We start from the raw sequence: 22681 nt of genomic DNA on the forward strand, positions 1-22681 counted from the left end.
AACCAATCCAATTTCATCCATCAATTGGTTTAAAACATTATTCAATAGTAATTAACACAACAACTAACTCAATTGCATCAACGCTACACAATTCAACATAAGTTCATCACCTAGGGTTAGGGAATTTGGGTCAAATTCATTATCTATTCCACATACTAGGTTAATTCATCAAGAACCAATATAATTGAACCATAATACATCATCATATAATCATAATAATAAAAAGAAACCATAAAAAATACAATTTAGACGATCTAACTTTTATTAGGAAGAAACTCGTATGAAATCATCTTTTTGAAAACCAAATTTGGAAGAACCCTTTGGGGAAAGGAATCCCAAAGGTCAAAGGTTCTCATAGTTGGATAGTCTTTGAAGATTGATGGAGAAAAGTAGTCTTTGTGCTGCCCTATAACCCTTAGACCTTGTCTCCGATGGAGTTCTTCTTTGGGAGAGAGAAAGTAGAGAGATAAAAGAACAATTTGGGTTTGGGAAAATATGTGGTGTTTAGTTGAGTTTAGGCTTAGGGTAGGTTATATAGTTAGTTAAATAACCTAATTAACCACCCCCTAATCATTAATCAAAACCCTAACTAACTAACTAATTTAATTAATGAGCTAACTTAAACAAAACAGAAAAATTGCAGGTTGACCTATGAGACCCTGACCTACGGCGTAGGTCATTCGGCGGTGATGACCCCCACCCTCCTACACAACCATAGTTTTGGTCAGGGAGTTTCCAATTTGACATTTTTGAAAAATGGCTAAGTGACCATCGATGGAGGCAATGGAAGCCCCGTCGATTGGTGCACGTCCTGTGGTTTGCCAGCGTTGGTAGACAGTGTCCATTGTCAACTTTTTGGTTAAAATAAAAGGGTCCTCGTTAACGACCCTTAGGGTTGTCCTTGAGGTGTCGTACCCAAACATTTCGACCCTAAACTCATTTTAGTACGTCTTTAACACTTCCCCACAAAATTTCATTAGATTCTGACTCCTAAAACCTTGTGAATAGACTAAAGCACACTAGCATCTCTTACACAATTCTCCAGACGTTATGGACGTTTCTCGACATCTTAACTCTAAAACTTCCTAAATGACCTTTAAGCATTATTATTTACCTTAAAACGGTGTTGAAACCCTTAGAAACTCATATGAGTCTCTAGATTAGGTCTTGTACTATCAAAGTGTTACACAATGAAGATACCTAACTCCAACCCCAAATTACTAAAACACCCCTCCTAGCTACCAAGCTCCATAATATCCAAATTTGATATTTCCAAATGCAAGCGCCCACTCACCAAAATACTCCAATCTACCATCAAGTACCTTCATATCCAAGAAATAATTATCATCCTCCTCGCCCGAATCTTTAGAAGAAACCTTCTAGTCTTTACTCCTTTGGTTGAGAGTAGAACACAACTTTTTGAGAGATTAAATCAGCTGGATTGATACATACAGTTGATCAGGAAAATATCAATGTCAACTCCAAGCTTTATAGTCCCGCTTTTCACTGAGCTTACCATTCAAGAGGTGTTGGGCATATTACTGAAGATTGTATCAACTTGAAGTATAAAATCCAAGATTTGATAGATCAAAAGGTTGTCACTCTATAAACTATCACTCCTAATAATAATAGTATCCACATGCCAAATCATGGAGGGGTGACTATTAATACGGTTGAAGTCAAAGAAGATTTGAATGTGGAGAAATTCATAATCTAAGAAAATATTAAAAATCTTGAGAAAGTTGTAGCCTCTCCAACCAAAAGAGAGAAATCTGAATTTGAATTATGGCATATCATCAAGCATTTGCTTTGGTGCCAAATGAGGGTTAGAACAAGTAGAAGATCAATCAAGATTTTCCAAAATCATTGCCTCACTCATATCAATCTTTTCCAATGCAAAATGGTTTAGGGGAAGGAATAAAAAATTTATCAAAGAAGGTGACATTGTGCTTCAAGAGATGATTAAGACGCCAATCGTACATATGACATAATCTTTATTTGTTTTACATCAAACACAACATAGTTGACGCCGAATGTTGAAAGAGAATAATAAAGTGTCAACACGGTAAAATACATTGTCTCCCATTTGAATATAATTTTTTATGCTAATGTGTTTTATCTCAATCTTTGTCAAGAGCATCCGAAAAGATGAATTCTCCAAAAAGAAACCGCAGGTGGCGGACGACATCAAAAGGGATGCAACACAACGTGGAACTTTTTCTTAGCAGCAAACTGGGACATAGTCCAAAGAGGAATTTCAAACTCTTAAGACACGACCAGAGGAGCGACTTCCACCACAATCAAACCACACCCTATTAGAAGGCATGTTTTTCTTTGTGTTTGTCAATTTTCGTTTTGCATCCGGAAATATTTTGGTGTTCACTTGAAGCAACATTCTACTCGAGTGATAATGCACAAAAGCTTTGGAAATTATGTCCGTGCAAGTTCTTAATTATGAGTGTGAAGAGATCCACATTCATAGATGAGAGGTTGCAAACGTCATTTTTATACTCGGCTTATTTGTCACTCTTCCAAAACCAAAGGTTATATTGCATAACAAATTTTCTTTTCAACCGATTGAGTCGAACTACAAGAAGCCTGATTCCCTCAGTGGAGGTATATGTAGGCGGGCTCAATGTTGAAAACTCGGTCGTATTCCAACATTCACTCTTAAATATTAGTCTCGAGAATTTTGATTCCTTCATAATTTTGTATCGGAATAGCTTTTGAATTCTTTAAAATGATGCATTAAATGAAGCGTATCGAACTACCAGTGACCTGAATTCTCGTATAGACTGAGATATGTAGGAAACTCATTGCCGAGGCTCGACCATAATTGTTAAAGTCCATACCAAAATCCCTTTTTCGGAGAAGATGAAGACGTGGTCGGTCAAAATTGGATTAGTAAATTTCATTCTCCTCAAATTTCTTGCATCAATCCGAATAAAATGAGGGACAGTTGGTCACACCCAAATTTGGACCTCCGCACATAAATTGACTTTCGAGCTTCATTAATTTCGAACACTTTAAAATAATTAGCTTTATAAATTTAAAAATGTTTCTCAAGTTACTTCAAAGTAATTTTAGTAGCCTTTATAATTATTAAATAGTAGATATGTTTTTAATATAATTAATTATTTTATAAATATTTAAAAATAATCTCAAAAAAAAATTTGGTAAGCATTATTAAATTAGTTTACTTTAAATTGTACTTATATTTTGAGTTATTAGTTTATAATTTAGTTAATTATTTTATTTTATTAAGATTAAAAATCTCGTAAATTAATTGTATTAGTTCATCCTATCTAAGTTTTAGCCAAATTCAATAGTGAAATTTAATTTGACTGAATCAATAATTCATATGGCTATATTAAAGAATCAAATTTTGGGGCCCTTACAAAATATTTTTCAGCAGCCCAACTTTCTTCTCGAATTCCCTTACAATTTTCTGGGCCCAATTCTCCAAATCTCAGCACGAAAACACATGACCCAGGCCCATTTTTTCCACTCAGCCAACCCATTCCCCTCACCCGACTCGGTCCAGCTCTCTCTCATCATCAAAAGAAAACCTAGAACACTGTCCAAGCACTGACGAAATGGCAGCAATACACGACGTGAATAACAACGAAGTGTGAGCAACCACCGACCCCTTGTACGCGCTTCACTCTTCCTCACTCGAGAGCGAGTAGACGGAAAGCAGTAGTGGCATGAGCAAGCCAGGTAGTACGATGATCTTCTTTGACAGATGATCTACAAGAACAGGTATACCATTTTATATTTATGAGTAGCTAAATTAATTTATTCCTGAAAATCTCTTGTTAATTATAATTGTTTATCATGTTTGAATAATGTTATAATAACCATCTTTAGAAAGTTTGCTACAGAAATATTCTTCGAACAAGTATGCCAAGACTATGCCATCCTAAGGTTGAAACCGGTAGGCAGAGAAGGCCGTTTGGGGGAGTAAACAAAGTTGAGGCGCTGTTAGGGTAACTAATCAAAGAAGAAAGCTGTAGTAGTGACCAGACTAGATGATTATTAAATCATTATTTTTGCATAATAAGCAAGTATAATTTTTTAAGAGGTTGAAAGGAATAAAATTTTAGTGAAAAATAAAAATAATAAAAATGGAAACCTACCTATTAAACGATGATGTTGATTATAAGATATTATTATTCTATATACTAAAATATTTGAATATTGATATAAAAAGAGAAATTTATAATAAATTATTAACATATGAGATAATAGAAATAACAACCCAAGGTTGGACTGAGTTAACCATACAAAGTATACAAAATGAGCTTTATTATGATATGTATGATTTATATGATGATTTAGATATTGGAGATTAAATATGACTGAATATTGGCTAAAGCGATATGGTAGGAATTACAGGTTAAAAAAGATTAGATATCCAGATAAATTAAGTAGGCTTTTTAAAATATTATATAAAAAGTTATGATAAATAAAAATAAAAATACTAAAATAAAAAGAACTAAGATAGATAAAAAGATAAGAAAAATATGGAAAAAATTAAGATCTTTATATATAGAATATGAACTATCACAACTAGTCAAAACAGATAATGATAGGAAAAATCAATTGATAAACATAATTTCAAAAATAGAATATAAATATGTCTGCTATTTGAAAAAACACTATGAACAGAGAAATCTATAAACAACAATTAATAGAAGAAATAATGGAAATAATGGTTGAAAAAGAACAAGAATTACGACATAGAAAAAGAAGACTAGAAGAAAACATATTAGCAGGAGTATGTAATAAATCAATACTAGCACAAAGAAAAGATATATTAACGTTAGAATTAGAATTAGATTGTCTTGAATATGAATTACAACATAATATAATACATAAATCATAATGAACAAAGAAGAATTTGCAGTAGACGAAAAAACATATGAAAACCAAGACGGAATGATAATAAAAATAGTATTTTCAAATTTAGGAAGAAGATACAAGAAAATAGGAAATAGCTTATATTTAATGCTAGAAAAAGAAACAGCAAAATTAGAAGATAGTTTAACAGCTATTGTAAGAATAACAAAAGAAAATGAAGAAATAGATAAATCAAGAGAAATCGAAAAAATAAAAACACAAGCAAAACAAGAAGTACAAAATTTAGAAGAAATAAAAAATACAAGAATAAGTGAATTAGAAAAAGAATTAGCTAGGTTAAAATTATTATATGAAAATAAACAAAAAGAAAAAGATAAAGAGCTAGAATTAACAAATGAAATAAAACAAATGGAACAAAAACTAAATGAAGATCTAAATAAAAATATTGAAGTGAATGAAATAGATGGAAATGAAAATGACCAACAATCAGAAATAAGTGATATAAGTGAAACATATACAGAAATTCTAGAACAGATAAATAAATCGAAAAAATTAGAGATAAACACAGGAGATATGAATAGACCTAGTACGTCAAGAGTTAAAACCCCAGATAATAGTCCCAGAAATAGTCCTAGAGTTAGTCCTAGGAGAACACCACCAACTTATTATACAGAGAGCTATCAACAATCAGATAGAAATAATGCAATATGGAACAGTAGATTAAATAAAAATTGGACACCTAAACCAGCAAATGAACAATACAATTTTTTAGATTTAGATTGTGTCGCAGATATAAATAAAGCAATATTAATATGGATAGGAAATATGTCTAAACAGTTAATAGACAATAAAATAGAAACAGCAAAAACACCAAGATACATAGAAAGAACATTTGTAGGAACAACAAAATTATGGATAGAAAATCTACCCTCGGAAAGTTTAGAAGTACTTAGGAATGATAAGAAAATGGATGGATCTGCATCAGCAACAAATATAGATATACTAGATAAATATGAATCAGCAATAAGAAATGAATTTGGAGGCATGACTACAGATATAAGAGAACAAAATAGAGAAAAAATAATAAATAGACAACTTATGACAAAATTAGCTATATGTAAAATGTGTTACTTAGAAGAATATACTTGCGCATTAAAAGAATATTATTACAAAGCTAAATACAATTTAGACGAAGCAAAAGAAATAAGAAAACAATATTATACAAAATTACCAGAACCATTTAGTACAAACGAAATAAAGGATTGGAATAATGAAGGAATGATAGATACTTTAGGATCTAGAATAAAATTTTTAAATCAATGGTTCATACAACTATGTGAAAACCAAAAAGAAAAATTAAAAATGGAAAAAGTACTAAATAAAAATTTATCATGTTGCAAAAATAAAATAGCACCACAATTTGGATGCACAACTAAAAAACAAAAATCTAAAAGATATAAAAATTATAGAAAAAAGAAATCTATATATAAATATAAACAACCAAGACGAAGGTATTATGTAAAAAATATAAAATAAAAAGACCATACAGACCGAAAAGAAAGATATCCCAATGTACTTGTTATAATTGTGGAAAGATAGGACACATAGCTAAAGATTGTAAATTACCCAAAAATCCAAAAAGAAAACAGATAGCAGAATTAATTATAGATAATGAAAAATATATGCAAATAGAGTACATAGATTATGAATTAAGTGAAAATGATAGTATATATGAAGTATCAGATATAGAAACTGAGAATGAAGAAGAAAATATTAACATAGATAATAATGAAACAGATGAAGAAATATAATGTCTGAAAATGAAATAAAAATAATATCTAAGGAAGAATATCAAAATAAAGAATCATCAGAACAGAAAATTATATTTGATAATACGATATTTGAACAAATAAAAGGTAAAGAATTAGATTTAAGTGTTGAAAAAGTATTAGAAATACCTATTTTAAGAAATTTGTTTAAAAGACAAAAAGAAGAATACTATGTAGTTAGCCAAAAAGAACATATCATAGATTGCAAATACACAAGAGGAAAAGCATATATACCTATAATAAATAAAAGAATGATAAACAAAGAAATACAAGATATAAAAGCTAAATCACCAATAAAATATGTACATTTAGGAGGAACAGAAATATTAATAAAAGCCTGCTTTAGAGAAGGAATAGATACACCTATAGAAATATATTTAGCAGATGATAGAATTGTACACCCTATAGAAAAAAGCGTAATTAGTGCAGTAAAAGGAAACTTGATATATCAAAAATTTAAATTTACAATAAGTGCTAATTATACAGTATCATTAACAGATAAAAACATAGATAGATCATTAGTTCTATATTGGAAAATGTCTGGAATAGAACTAGCACCAGGAAGCAAATTATTTTCAGCAAGATGTAAAAATTTATATATACTAACAACAAAGCATAAAATAACAGCAAAAAATAAAATTAACAAAATAAAAATAGAAAATCCTTTTGAAAAAATAATTACTGTAATAGACAATAATGACTATAGCTATAAAGAAATTGATATAGAAGAAGATTTAGAGATAGTAAAAGAAAGATTAAGCACTTCAAGCGTACCAAATACATTGACAAGAGCTACCTCATCAAGGATGAGTACATCTAAAAGAAAATATGAAATTCCACAAAGCCTATTAGATAAAGAAGAAATAACACCATATCATTATTTCATAACAGGAATAATAGACCAAAGAAAATATAAAATATTAATAAATACAGGACAAGAAGAAAATTATATAACAAGAGAGTTAGTATTAGAAGAAGAAATTATAAGAACAGGACATACATGCCCTGGACTACCTAGTGAGATAGTAAACACGAATGAAGAAACAACAGAAAAAGAAATAATTATAGGAGGAATACTCTTAATAATACAATTCAAAATATACCAAGGAGATCATAATATTACATTAGGAATAAAATGGTTAGAAAAAGTTAAACCATACAACATAGAAAATGAACAATTAACAATAACTTGTCAAAATAAGAAAATAATTATAAAAAGGACAAAATGATTAATGAAAATATTTATACTTGCAAAAATTATAGTAGAAGGATATTACAACAGATATTATACACCTATGATAGATACAGGAGCAGAAGCGAATATATGTAAATATAATTGCCTACCAGAAGATAAATGGGAAAAATTAAAAACACCTATGGTAGTAACGGGATTTAACAATGAAGGAAGTATGATTAAATACAAAGCAAAAAATATAAAAATACAAATATGGGATAAAATACTAACAATAGAAGAAATGTATAATTTTGAATTTACTACAAAAGATATGTTATTAGGAATGCCATTTTTAGATAAATATTATCCACACATAATAACAAAAACACATTGGTGGCTTACTACACCATGCGGAAATAAGATAGGAGCAAAAAGAGTAAATAATAAACAACGAAAAACTATGGAATGGATAAAAGGAAGTGAAAAGATAAACCAAGAAATGGAAAATATAAATAATAAACAAATGACGCAATTAGAAATTATTATATTTGTTATAGACAAAGTCAAATTAATTAATGAACAAATAGAACAATTATATAGTGAAGATCCATTACAAGGATGGGAAAAACATAAGACAAAAGTAAAAATTGAATTAATAGATGAAAATAGTATAATAACACAAAAACCATTAAAATATAACTTTGATGATCTAGAAGAATTTAAAATACATATAAATGAATTGTTAGAAAATAATTACATACAAAAAAGCAATAGTAAACATACAAGTCCAGCATTTATAGTAATAAAACATAGTGAACAAAAAAGAGGTAAAAGTAGAATGGTCATAGATTATCGTAATCTAAATGCTAAAACCAAAACATACAATTATCCAATACCAAACAAAATACTAAAAATAAGACAAATACAAGGATATAATTATTTCAATAAATTTGACTGCAAATCAGGATTTTACCACCTAAAACTAGAAGAAGAATCTAAACAATTAACAACATTCACAGTACCGCAAGGTTTCTATGAATGGAATGTTTTACCTTTTGGATATAAAAATGCACCAGGTAGATTCCAACATTTTATGGATAACTGTTTTAACCAGCTAGAAAACTGTATTGTATATATAGATGACATATTATTATATTCTAGAACACAAGATGAACATATAAGATTATTGGAAAAATTTATACATATAGTAAAAAATGCAGGTATAAGTTTGAGTAAAAGAAAAGCAGAAATTATGAAATCACAAATAGAATTTCTAGGAATACAAATAGATAAAAATGGAATAAAAATGCAAACACAAATAGTACAAAAAATAATTACTATTGATGAAAATATAGATACAAAAAAAAAATTACAATCCTTTCTAGGATTAGTAAATCAGGTAAGAGAATATATACCAAAATTAGCAGAACATCTAAAACCATTACATAAAAAACTTAAAAAAGATGTAGAATATCATTTTGATGATAAAGATAAAAAACATATAAGAAATATTAAGAATTTATGTAAAAAACTACCAAAACTATATTTTCCTGATGAAAATAAAACATTTACTTATATTGTCGAAACAGATTCAAGTGATCATAGTTATGGAGGAGTTTTAAAATACAAATATGAAAAAGAAAAAATAGAACACCATTGTAGATATTATTCAGGATCTTATACAGAAGCACAAATAAAATGGGAAATAAATAGAAAAGAATTATTCGCATTATATAAATGTTTATTAGCATTTGAACCATATATTGTTTACAATAAATTTATTGTAAGAACAGATAACACACAAGTAAAATGGTGGATAACGAAAAAATTAGATGATTCAGTTACAACAAAAGAAATAAGGAGACTAGTATTAAACATACTAAATTTTACATTTACAATTGAGGTAATAAAAACTGACAAAAATATGATTGCAGACTATTTATCAAGACAGAGTTACACAGCCAGGACAAGATAATGTTATGGAAAACATACTCAAAACCCTAACTACACTTTGTACAAAAGTGGACAGTATGGGATTGAGAAGTCAAAAGCTAGAAGAAAAGGAAGAATCTACAAGTCAGCAGCATGACTCTAAAAATGCGGAGCTACGTCGTTCGGCAGACGGTAAAAAGCCAGAACTAGAAGGAGACGTTGGGAAACTCCATAAAACCCATGACAATGTTTGTTTAAATGCAGCTACAGCAAGCACATCTACAACAAAAGGAGCTAGTGGAATAAGATATACAAATTTAAATATGAACAAAATCTTCGATAAACCATTTATTCCAAAGAACCAAAAAGACTCATTATTTATACCACCGCAAATACATACTTACTCAGAAAGTTTAAACCAAGATAAAAAAGCCTACAACCACATAACCCGCTCATATATTGAAAACCTTTATAAAATCCAAAATTATTTAAACTCAACACCTAGATCTCCAACTACCAAAAACCCTAACACTGATTTTATAACCCAAAAGCTACAAGGATATAATAAGTTAATAGCACAACCGGGCACCAATGCAAATCTAGTAAAAACATGTTATGGTTATGGATTACTTAATACAGTTTATACCCAAACAGGAGATGAAATATCTACCATACCAGAGCTATACAAAGCCTTTATAAACTATAAAAGAATTACTAAAGGAACATTGTTTTATATAAAGTTTTATTCAGCACCAGCAGAGATATTATTTGATGAGATAAAACCAATTATACAAGTTATAAAAATTGGTTTGACCAGAGATATGATAATTCCAGAAGATATCGGAATACAACAAGAAATACAAAAGATTGAGATACCAGAATTCTACGCCAACAAAAGAGTTATAGGAATAGCAACTATCCTAAATGAACTAACTAACAATTATTTAAACGGAAACTCAGTATGGAGCTATTATGTACGAGAGCAAGTTATGATATATTCAAATTCTAAAGAAACCAGAGAACAAGATATGGAAGAGATACGCCAATGGATACTTAGTCTACTCAAGCCAGAGCAAAAACCAACAACAAGAGCATTAAGGAAAGGGTTTATTTCGGAAGAATTATTGACCAGATATTGCAAAATTATTGGACAAAAATACCCCGACCATATATGTTCAAAATGTCAAGGAGAAGATAATGTCATACCAGACGTAAAAATCGAATAAGTAAAAAAAAAAGCATTTTGTATTTTGTATTTTGTTAAAATTTTGTGTCGGCTGATATTCAGCCATATGTAGAATAATTTTTGTCGTGTTGCGTCCGCTATAAAAAGCCAAATTGTATAAAAGTCGTAAAGTAAATAGTTTGTCGGCCAATCATGTAAAAAGTTTGTCGGCCAATTATATAAAGTAGTAATAGTAAGTATTTTGTTTTCTTGTGTCGGCCGAATAAAGAGAGGCCATGTGTAAAGTATGTGTCGGCCACTTTTGGCCAAAAGTTTGTAAATTTTGTGTATAAATAGAGGAGCTTTCCTCATAAATAAAACACACCTTCATCCTTACATCTAAACAACAATTAATAGAAGAAATAATGGAAATAATGGTTGAAAAAGAACAAGAATTACGACATAGAAAAAGAAGACTAGAAGAAAACATATTAGCAGGAGTATGTAATAAATCAATACTAGCACAAAGAAAAGATATATTAACGTTAGAATTAGAATTAGATTGTCTTGAATATGAATTACAACATAATATAATACATAAATCATAATGAACAAAGAATTTATGAGTAGCTAAATTAATTTATTCCTGAAAATCTCTTGTTAATTATAATTGTTTATCATGTTTGAATAATGTTATAATAACCATCTTTAGAAAGTTTGCTACAGAAATATTCTTCGAACAAGTATGCCCAGACTATGCCATCCTAAGGTTGAAACCGGTAGGCAGAGAAGGCCGTTTAGGGGAGTAAACAAAGTTGAGGCGCTGTTAGGGTAACTAAACCCGTCCCTTTCAAATCCTATAGAAACCCAACCAAAACTTTTTTTCTTAGAGACTTTTGAATTTCAAATTCGAATTTAATCCCCATTCTCCCTCCCGATTCCCCCTCCCCCCAAAAAAATTCATCCTAATTCTGATTATAAATAGTTCCTCTGTTTCATCTGGTCAGGGGTTGGAAGAAATAGAGTTAAAAAGGTTGGGAAGAGGATTGAAAAAGAATTGTTGCTGATCCATTCCGTCCCTCGCCCCCTTTTTTTTTCACACCTTATTGTCATCTAAATAGCTCCTTCTTCTTCATTAGTTAGTTTGTCCATCGGAATTCTCAGAGTCATATTTCGGTGGTAAAAACTTGTTGTCGCTAACTCGTTTGTGTAAGGTCGCTACCAAGAAAAATATATTGTCTTCTTCTTCATAATATTCCTTCCGTCTATCCTTGTATTTCATTTTTCCAGTTGGTTGTTGGTTGTTAGTTAATGACTAAGACTGATGTTGTTTCGATGTGGTATATATGTTCTTGGTGGTTTCGTTGAGTCACCATGGTATCGAGACAAAGCTTTGGTTATTTGTCGTCATCTTTCTGATGTTTTATTTAAAGTTCTGATTTGTTGATTTCCTTCATTGAATTTGTTTCGTGAATATCTTCGAATCTGTTTTATTCCGTAATACTCGACGCCATATTTTTTATTCTTTCACCTTATGTTGAACGAATGAGCTAAGATGTCAATATTCTGAGTTCGTGTGTTGAATTAGTTGTTTGTTTCGAGTTCATATGTTGCATCTGTTATTGTCCGTTTTACTTGGTTATTTTGTCGAGCCATTATTAAGGTGTAGGCTGTATTTCCCATTCTCCAGGATCAGAATATTAGTTGGCAAAAGGTTAAAATCCATGTTAAAGTCTAGTTGCTTAAAACTTGGTCCACGAGCAGGGGTTAGCTATAGATTTCTATGTTTTGTCGTCTCTCTTACTGGTGTATGTGAACTTGTTTGGTCTTAGCAATGTTCAATCGCATTGCAGTTATTTTATCGACTTGATTTAATCTATGTGTAGGAGCCTTAAAATCAATTTGTATTAAGTGGCGACTCTAAACGAAGTCTTAATAATTATTTTCCTAATAAAAGAGATTTAATTCATGTGAGGAAGTAATGATTTGGATGAACTTAGGCTTGGCTCCCTCATACTCTGGTCTACACTTCCCTTGGACCTTGTGAGTTGTTCTTGTCGATATGATATACTGCTCTCTTTGTTTCTTACTGTCTTGTTCTGATAGTAAACACTCTTGGATTGTTGCTTCTGAATTCTGCCGTCTTCATTAAGATAATTATGTTATTATTGAATGAATATAATTTATATACAACAACAATGTAAAATTTCTTTTTACCATTTCTAGAAAGCTACTTTTTACAAGTATTACTTACATCAAAGTTTTATGACGTAATAAGTAACTTGATTGTGCAATTAGTTTTACAATGTTTATGCATAGAACTTAAAACTCATAGTACTAAATTAACATAGCGAAAAATATCCTTACTTTGATCCTCTCTTGTGAACGAAGGTGAAGCTTCCCTTTCTTTTTGCTGAACTGTCCGTCACCTAGGTTTTCAACATGAATGATCAACCATATCAAGATTTTTTTCTTTCAATTTCTGCCTACTTGGAATATCCTCTAGGATATCTAAAAATAATCTGATTCGGACGAGTCACCTTTTTTGTGCATGGTGTGTTTCATGACAATGGAAGGTGTGTAAACTATATGGATATTCGATTTCTGCTACAGTCATATCAAATATAGTGACATTAAACTGGGAACGAACATTATATGCAAACATTAAAAAGTGGCCACAACATATTGAATAATAGTCACAAAAAATCGTACCATCCTTTGGTTAGCCAAATTTGACCTTCATAATGCTGCACTTCAACCTTCCATACTTCTCCAATGGGAATCTCAAGATACACAGAGCTTAACATGTTGCTGCAACATCTTTTGGCAAAGTCTTCAGGAATCCTCTGCATGCGTGCAAAGGAAATCTGGACTGATCAGTTTCATACATCTCGGAATCAAAGATAGTAAAATATAGTACTAAGAAAATCCTGCAAAATATTTGTTTAATGTATTCTTTGTTTTTCCACAACTAACTAATAAAACAAAATGCCAACACTAACTTGAACCTATGTTTCTTGAACTCTTCAAAATTATTGCCCCGCCCATGTTGGATTCTTTCAAATGCTCTGCTTTTGGAGTATCCGACATGTACTGATCGATATTTTTAAAAAGTCCGAACATAGACTACAACTAGAATAGATTTGAGAGACTCAAATACAATTTCACTGTCCTATTTCAGAATATTGGGATTCAAATAAATGAACATTTGTCAAAAAATAATAATTCACAAACTTGATTATTCATACTATTAGTGATTCTTTGCATTGATTCATACAGAACTATAAGCCTAAATTTGTCAATCAATCGTTTTAACTATACACACCACCATATATCTAATTTGATTCAACAAAGACACGAATACTTGAATTTAAAAACAAAAATCAAAACGAGAAAAAGGGAGAGATTAATTGTACATACTAGACGGGTGCATTGATGTTGATATAATATAATCTTGTAGAACTTTGGTTGAACAAAAATGTTGATTTTAGTAATAGAAGAAGAAGAAGAATTTCTTTCAACAATTTGCCAGTAGACCTTGCTAATTGTCCTGTCTATTTTTGTGATCAAGCTACAAGATATAATAATATTATAGCGGTGACAATGATATATTTTTTGGGGTAAGGTCATAATTAAAGGTTACTGACAAGGGTGTTGCTATAAATACATTTTTTTCTTGCACCCAAAATGGCCTCTAAATTTAAACCACTACTAGATGGCTTCAAGACATTACACTGCACAAATAATAAAATTCCTTCCCAATAGAAAACACTGCCCAAGAAGTATTTATTTATATTAACTTGAATACTTTATTCACTCTCCTTCTTCCAATTTTTTGATTTTTCATTGTTGTTTATTCTTCCATTCATGTTACCTTTTGGTATCTCTTGTTTTTAAGGGGGGGAAATAAGGTATACTAAAGTTTTCAAAAACATTCTTTAAAGTAATATTTTTTAATATATTGATTAATAAATACCTCTATAAAAAAATAATATTTTATAATTTCAATAGTTATATTCTACGTTGAGAATAACACTACTAATTTTCATGAAATTCAAAACATTTAATGAATCAATTCTTTTCTAATAAAATTATTTTTTAATAATATTTGGTTAAGAATTATTAATTTTAGGGATAAACAAGAAAAATTAACTAAATTTTATTTATATTTAATGAATAAATAAGTAAATTATATATACACACACACACACACACATATATGTATGTATGTATGTATATATATATATATAAATGGGACGGTGAAAGTTTGAATTGCAACGAAAACGAAATTTGGGAGCAAATTCCTTAGATAATAATCCAAGTTTGGAAATTTGTCTTGTAATCACTTTTATTTTGGTTAGGACCACAATATTACCAAGTTATTTTTATTTTCCTCGAAATATAAATCTCATTCCTAGTGAAATGTCATGCCATGTTATTATTTTTAACAATAGAACAAAAACATATACCTTACTCGGATTTTACAAAAAGTAGCCCAATTTAAAATTCACTAACATTTATTATTTATATGTAAATATTTTAAAATTAATTATAAAAAGTAATTACTTTATTTAGTTGAGTACATTATTTAATATTGTTAATATAATTTTTTTTGTTAGACACAAAGAAAGAGAAGATGATGTGACACCTTTCTAAGGCCATCAATCATATTTATCTTTTTTTCTCTCCTTTGTTTTTCCCTATTTTTTAAATTAAAATAGAATAATTGAATGTAATTAAGAAAGGAGAATGCATGATTGGAATTTGGAGTGACCTATCAATTCTTTATAATAAATATAATAATTAATATAATAACTTACACACAATTAACTAGTTTGTTTATTAGAAAAATCAATATCATTAATCTTTTTATTCAAAATTTTGACTTTTTCTTAATTTTTTCTATTTGTATAATTTATTAGAAAATCTAAAATTATTTCTTCATATTCATTTAAACAATAAGGGATGATATCCATTTTCTTGAAATAGTTTTTGCGTAACTATAGATAGTAAGAACTATTTACTCTCTTCTTTATTTATTGTTATTCCTCCATTATTTGCTTTATTAAAAGTCTTACATTCATAACTCATTTATTCCATTTCACTATTAATAATATTCATAACTCATTCTTTTGAAGAGTAAACGGCCAAAAACATCCCTCAATTATACCTCAAACTTAAACTACATGCTTATATTGCATAATGAACAAAAAAACATCCCTTAACTATCCTAAAAAATTACAACTTACATCCCTTTATTAGATTCTTTGCAGAAACTAATTGCTTCAACCAATAATTGTGATATTTCTTCTTTACCCTGGCACTGATCAATTCATGTGTTGCACCAAATTCTACAGGTCACATAATTAACATCAATTTTCACGTTTTGGTTCTTTCTTTCTTTCCAAATAACATCATCCATCCCAACCAGAGGCAGAGCCATAATTTTTAATAATAGAGTTCAAAATAGGAAGAAATAGACACATAAAATAGTGGGTTCGATATCTTCTACATGTACCAAAAAATTATTTTAACCATATAAAAATAATATAATTTTTTTCCGAAGGAGGTTAGAATGAACTCCTGGCTCCGTTATTGATCCCAATATAACTTCATCATCAAGGAAACATACAATTTTATTGTTGAGCATAGAGAGCTCACGTATTATCCAATTAACATTGCTTTTATATTAAATTAGAGCTCACATGTTATCCAAACGGCAAGTATGAACATGATTGGCAATTCGATTTTCAAAATTTTGAGAAAATAGTATTTTTTTTCAATGATGCCTACAAGGGTGTCGAGTTGGTTGAGAAAGATGATCCGGAATTCATAGGTACAAAATTCCTCACATGTTTGCTTGGTTAAGCTCGTTGAATGAGACTTGCTTAGTATAGTTACATCTTTAGTATGGTTTGGAGGTATTACATTTAAGTGAGAGTTGTCCTATACACACCTGAACTGTGAAGGATAGTGACTGCGAGCATCCTTGACAACGATAAAAAACATGTTTATTGCAATAACATTATAATTAGATTGTTCTATTCCCTCCTATATAACAATTTGATCCATCCTACATCTTTTTTCCGACCGTAAAATTGTGTGTCAAGCAATGTAGTTGTAAGACCCATAAAATTTAATGCATACATTGGTCCATGGCCGAGGTGAAGTAAAGATGTAGCAGTTTTTGGGTGAATTCGTTAGTTTCTTAACACACTTTAACAAAGGGATGTAAGTTGTAACTTTTTAGGATAGTTTAAGGATGTTTTTTGTTCATTATGTAGCATAAAAATTTAGTTTAAGTTTGAGGTATAAATGAGGTATGTTTTTAGAAATTTACTCCTAAATATTTAATTTATAATTTAAAATACCTTATGCTATTCCATCATTTTATCTTTATAAATATGATCATTCTATTATTTCATAGTTGAAGTTGTAACATTCTCTCTCTCTCTCTCTCTTCATATATAAAATCTTCAATAAAAACCGGCTTGTGAATTTAATACCAATTATGATAAGAGTTCAAAAAATTATGACTTGATAAATCGATTTATTGGATTCATATTTTTTTGATAATAAAAGTTGTAAAATGTGTTGGGGTTTATTTATCGTGATTTCTTGTCATAAATAGCTTTTTCCTTTAAGAAAATATTAATATTTTGAATAGTCCTTTTGTTGTAGAAAAGGTTTTATGATTCTATGAATATAGATTTGTTCCTTGTAACTTAATTAGCATTTACAATGTAGTCCTAGGGTTTTGAGAGTTGTGGATATGGGTATGATATTTCTGAGCCTCTTGTATTCTGAATCAATTTATTATTGTTGTTTCTCTCTATAATTTGTAATCTCATATTTATAATAAATTTCTCATCTGTTTTGTGGACCTAACCGATTGACTAAACCATGTTAAATCTGTGTTTTTGGTGTATTTCTCGTCTGTCTTCTTACTCATGGTCTTTGGAGGCTTTCTTTGCTAGCTTCCGCATTACACCTACTTATTTCGGTTCTAACAAGTAGTATCAGAGCCAGGTGCAACGGTTTGTTCATGGAACCAAGTTCAAATTGGGTTTTCATCTTGGAGGATGTAGTTCTAGTTGCAACCTTTTTAACAGTAATGAAGATCTTTGTTGGAGAAATTTTTTGAGAGAGGTTCTCTGTGTCGAGACGTAGATTTGATGGAGAAGATTATGGAGAAGATATCGAAGATCCTAAAGATTATATGAAGAAGGTGGACAAATTTATTTTGTTAGAAAATTCAAACCAAGGGGCAGATTTGTTGTGGTTTATTGGCCCCGATTTCTTATCATAAATAGATTTTCATTTTTGAAAAAGGTTTTAATAGTTTGAGTAATTATTTTCTTGTAGGAAAATTTTATGACTGTATAAATATAGGTTTGCTCCTTCTAACTTAATTATAATTCACAATATAGACATAGAGTTTTGAGAGTTGTGGTTATGAGTGAGAATATTGTGAACCTATTGTATTCTGAGTGAATTTTTTGAGGAAGTGTCGTAGCCACATGGTGGGCAGGGTGTCGAATTTGATACCCTTCAACAAAATATTATATATACAAATAAACTAATACACATAATGATTAAATAACATATTTTTGACACCCTTAATAGAAAAAACTATTATAATCAAGTGGTTTCACCTCCTTCGAATGATCTAGTGCTTGTGTGTTTGGATCTCACTAATTCTACTTTTTGAAAAGAGCTTTTATTATCCTATTTTTGGACACTCTTTGTGAAATTTCTAGTTCCTCCACTGAGTTGAGGTTGTTTCTCTCTGTATTTTGTACTCTCATATTTATAGTGGATTTCTCATCTCCTTTGTGGACGTAGGTCGACTGATCGAACCACATTAAATCTATATCTTTTGGTGTATTTCTCGTTTTTCTTTTTACTCATGGTCTTTCGAAGTTTTCTTTGATCGCTTCCTCATTAAACATGCTTATTTCAGTCCTAACAAAATAATGTTTGTATTGTATTACTTTCTCCTTTATTTATTTAATATATTTTCTTGATATCTTTTTAGCGTGATTTTCACATTATTTGTGTATAATTGTTTGTCATGACCCAGAGCGTCGTGATTAACACCCACACTAACCCTCAGGTGGGAGAACCATTACTACAACCCAAACATTTTTTTAATGGGTTAAGACATTTAAGGATATGGAAGCAGGTTTAGATGACAATATAATAAATACGGAGTGCCTATAAACTCCAAAGGTTTAACAAAACAACTAAAACTAACACAAAAGAACAACTCCTAAAACCTAAAAGTCAATGTACCAAAACTCTACTAACGACAGCTTTATGAACAAAGGGTACATTCCCGAATCTAAACAAACACCTTAAATAAATAGTAAACTCCTGATTTATCCATGTTATGATTTGAAATTGTAAACTTCTGCGTGACACCCTATTTACTTTGAAACCCAACACAGAAATTTCCGCAAGTTTTTCACTTTATAAAACTTTGTTATATAATAGTCATGAGCTAAATTAGTGAAGATGCACCTAATCCCTTGCTTTTTGCTCCAACTTTGGATTAGACTCACCAGGGTAGTTAGAATTTCAGTTTCTTGAAGTGTGCGATTGGACAGTCATTTTTTAATCACCCTCCACAACATAATCAATGTCTCTTTGAGAAAGTTGAGGTCATTCTTTTTTTCCCCATTTAATGGATGCATCCATGGTTTATAGATTCTTCTTTTTTTCTTCATTGGAGAATAATGAATAATATGTGGTCACCTTTTTCATCTGCTTGTGGTAGTTTCTTATATTTTTGTTATTCATCCTTATTAAGGCTTTAGTATTGCTTATCCATGAGCATATTTTTTACAATGCTTTAGGGATTCTTAGGTGATTTAATGTTGAAGGGGACCGAGAGAAGTTAGTATGTTTTGAAAGACTTGTTTCTCTCTTTTGATCCCTCAATCTTGTCTTAATTATAATCCTTCTTTATCTTGTGTAAAAGAAAAATATATTTTCAGCTGAAGTAGAAAAACTAAATCATGTTAATCGTCATCCTCAAGGCCTTTCTTTTTATGTCCCTTGTAACTGTCAAAGCAACTCGAAAGACCACGAGTAAGAAGACAACGAGAAATATACCAAAAGACACAAAGATTTAATGTGGTTCGGTCAATCAACCTACGTCCACAAAGGAGATGAGCAATCTACTATAAATATGAGAGTACAAAATACAGAGAGAAACAACTTCAACCAATTTACTCGGAATACATGGAGGTTCACACAAGTGATAACGTATAAAGCTTGTGACCCACAAATTCTCCCTCTAACCAAAACTCTTAAAGCCCTTAAGACTACATTGTGGGGCTAGTGGATTTAGGTCTCGAGAAACAGAACACGATAACTATTTTAAGACAAATGGGTTATTAAAGTAAGTGGTAAGGTAGATTTTTCCTCTTTTTTCCATCGTGACTTATAATTGTTCACTTGCTAGCCTCTTCTCACCCGACGACTCTTATGAAATTTTAGGCCTCCATGTCGAAACAATTTCTCCCCAACCTTAAGATGTGGAAAAGGATTAGAAAAACCTAATTATGCGTCTATTTCTAATCAATAAAGTTGCACTCAAAAATCTAATGGAAAACTTCCATGAAAATTAAAACCTGTGATATATGCTCACGGGGAACCTACAGTGAGTTTTAGCTTTTCGTATTTGGAATTGTATATCCAAAATGAGAACTTACAATATGCTCTTGTTGCTAAGTTCTCTTATGGGAGACCTTATATTATTAATCTAAGAAAGATTTTTACACGAAACTTAAAAATCAAAGAAGACTGCAATTTGGGACTACTGGATCATCGTCATGTTATGGACAGATTATCGAATCACGAAGACTTTGTGGAGGTGTATTTAGGGAAGTAACATGGAAGTTGAAAGAACGCTGCCATGATGTTCATACTGATCAACAACCTCTTCTAACACATGAAACAGAATTCATTGTAATAGAGGAGATAGATGGCAAAGAAATCAACCCAAATACACCTGCCATGTTTATTTTGAATCAAGAGATGGCTACAACTGATTTAAATAAATCTACAGAAAACAAGGGGAAACGAGTGCTTCCAGATGGGAAGATTTATCTGAGGTGGATAATCATACTCCTTCACCTAGTAGGAGTAAAGTAAGCCCTCAAGCACTCGAATTTATTCCTACACGTAAGACTAGTGCATCTATGGCAGTCTTAGATACTTCATCTAATTTGAGTGATACAAAAGTAAACTTGGATAATAGGGATTTCCTTCCTGACTTGGGCTGTGACATGTCTGATGGGGATGATGAAGATGATATGTTGGATATATGCTTTGATAAGGTGGAAAAGGATGGCAATATTTCACCTACACAATAAGAAAGTTGAAGCACCAAATGCAAAATGAAAACATATGAAAGACAACATAGTTGGGATGGTAAGGTGAGTGAGGAATTTGTTCCAAGGCACCTATCGATGCGACTGGCAAAGAAAAATCATATGACAGTGTCAAGAAATCTATCAAGATCCAACAAATCCAACAAGAAATGATGAACTATCAATTATTTTTAGAAAAATTTGAAGAAAATGAAGATAAGAAGATACTTCAGATTACTTTAGACGGGCAAACTATCTTTTTTAGTTCATACATATACCAAATGAAGTTTGAGTTGGATAACTCATCTTTATTCCTGACTTTTATATTCTTGCATTACTTAAGCATCCTAATTTGCAATATCTTCATAGTGAGGATTATAAATGCGGTGATGATCATAGAATACCTAGTTTTCTCTAGTTCTTATTTTCTCCATGATTGTTAATTAGTAGAGACTTGTATCTCATTAGGAATAGTAAGGTAAGACCTATCCCCCCCCCCCTTGCTTGTACTTATCCCTATTTATATCTTTTTATTTTCAATAAAAAACCGCTAGACACTCTGACAAATGCTAAATTGCTTGAAAAAAATACTATTCACAAAGCTACAAAATAGTATATCATTTGATATAAATAATTGAAAATTAGAAAGAAAAGAGTTTAACATATATAGGCCAAAACAAACCAAGAGTAACATTCCATAACGTTTACAAAATAAAATTCTTGCTTTAGCACTTGATGAATGCATATACTTGCAATTATAAGAAGACAACTTATATAGAAACCTATCTTATATTTGATACCCTTGGAAATCAAGTGCAAGTTTGTATGTATTTTATTAAAAAAGAAAACAAGTATGACATATGTCTAGCATCTTCCTAAGACAAAATAAAATAGCCAATATGCAATCAAAAGAAATTGTAGCTAATTTATTGCAATCAAAGGGGTATTGGGATCTTCTGAAACTGCAAAACATTTGCAATAGGGCCCCGAATCAACTTGAAGTGACAAGTTTAATCATTATCTATCTTGTTATAGTTTTGAAATGTAGTCAATCCTTCTTTTATGATAACCATACTCCTATAATACTCTATTTCCACTCCTCATTCGACTCCTTCATTAACTAGTCTCATATTCTTCATATTGATTATGTCTATACTTGGGTGAATCTCAATGGTAAAGTCTAATAAACATATTTATCAAACAAACATGATCATTAGATTTGCAGAAAAAAAAATAGTTAGTATTGAATGGAATGAAAAACTAGAAAATCTAAAAACACAATTTAAAAACTATTAAACCATACCATACAAGTAGCATGTGCCTTATTTATAACCATTTC

At 30.4% G+C, this 22681-nt stretch overlaps 1 protein-coding gene across 1 annotated transcript; it reads left to right on the plus strand.

The window, feature by feature from the left end:
• Positions 1–262: 262 nt before the first annotated feature.
• On the plus strand, positions 263–11971 carry LOC138348368 (uncharacterized). The gene has a single exon (XM_069297538.1). The coding sequence runs from the start codon at positions 9846–9848 to the stop codon at positions 11022–11024; it is 1179 nt and encodes a 392-aa protein (XP_069153639.1). The 5' UTR covers positions 263–9845; the 3' UTR covers positions 11025–11971.
• The last annotated feature ends 10710 nt before the right edge of the window (positions 11972–22681 follow it).

The sequence above is a fragment of the Solanum lycopersicum genome, chromosome 1 (assembly GCF_036512215.1).
Source record: "Solanum lycopersicum chromosome 1, SLM_r2.1".
Taxonomy (NCBI): domain Eukaryota; kingdom Viridiplantae; phylum Streptophyta; class Magnoliopsida; order Solanales; family Solanaceae; genus Solanum; species Solanum lycopersicum.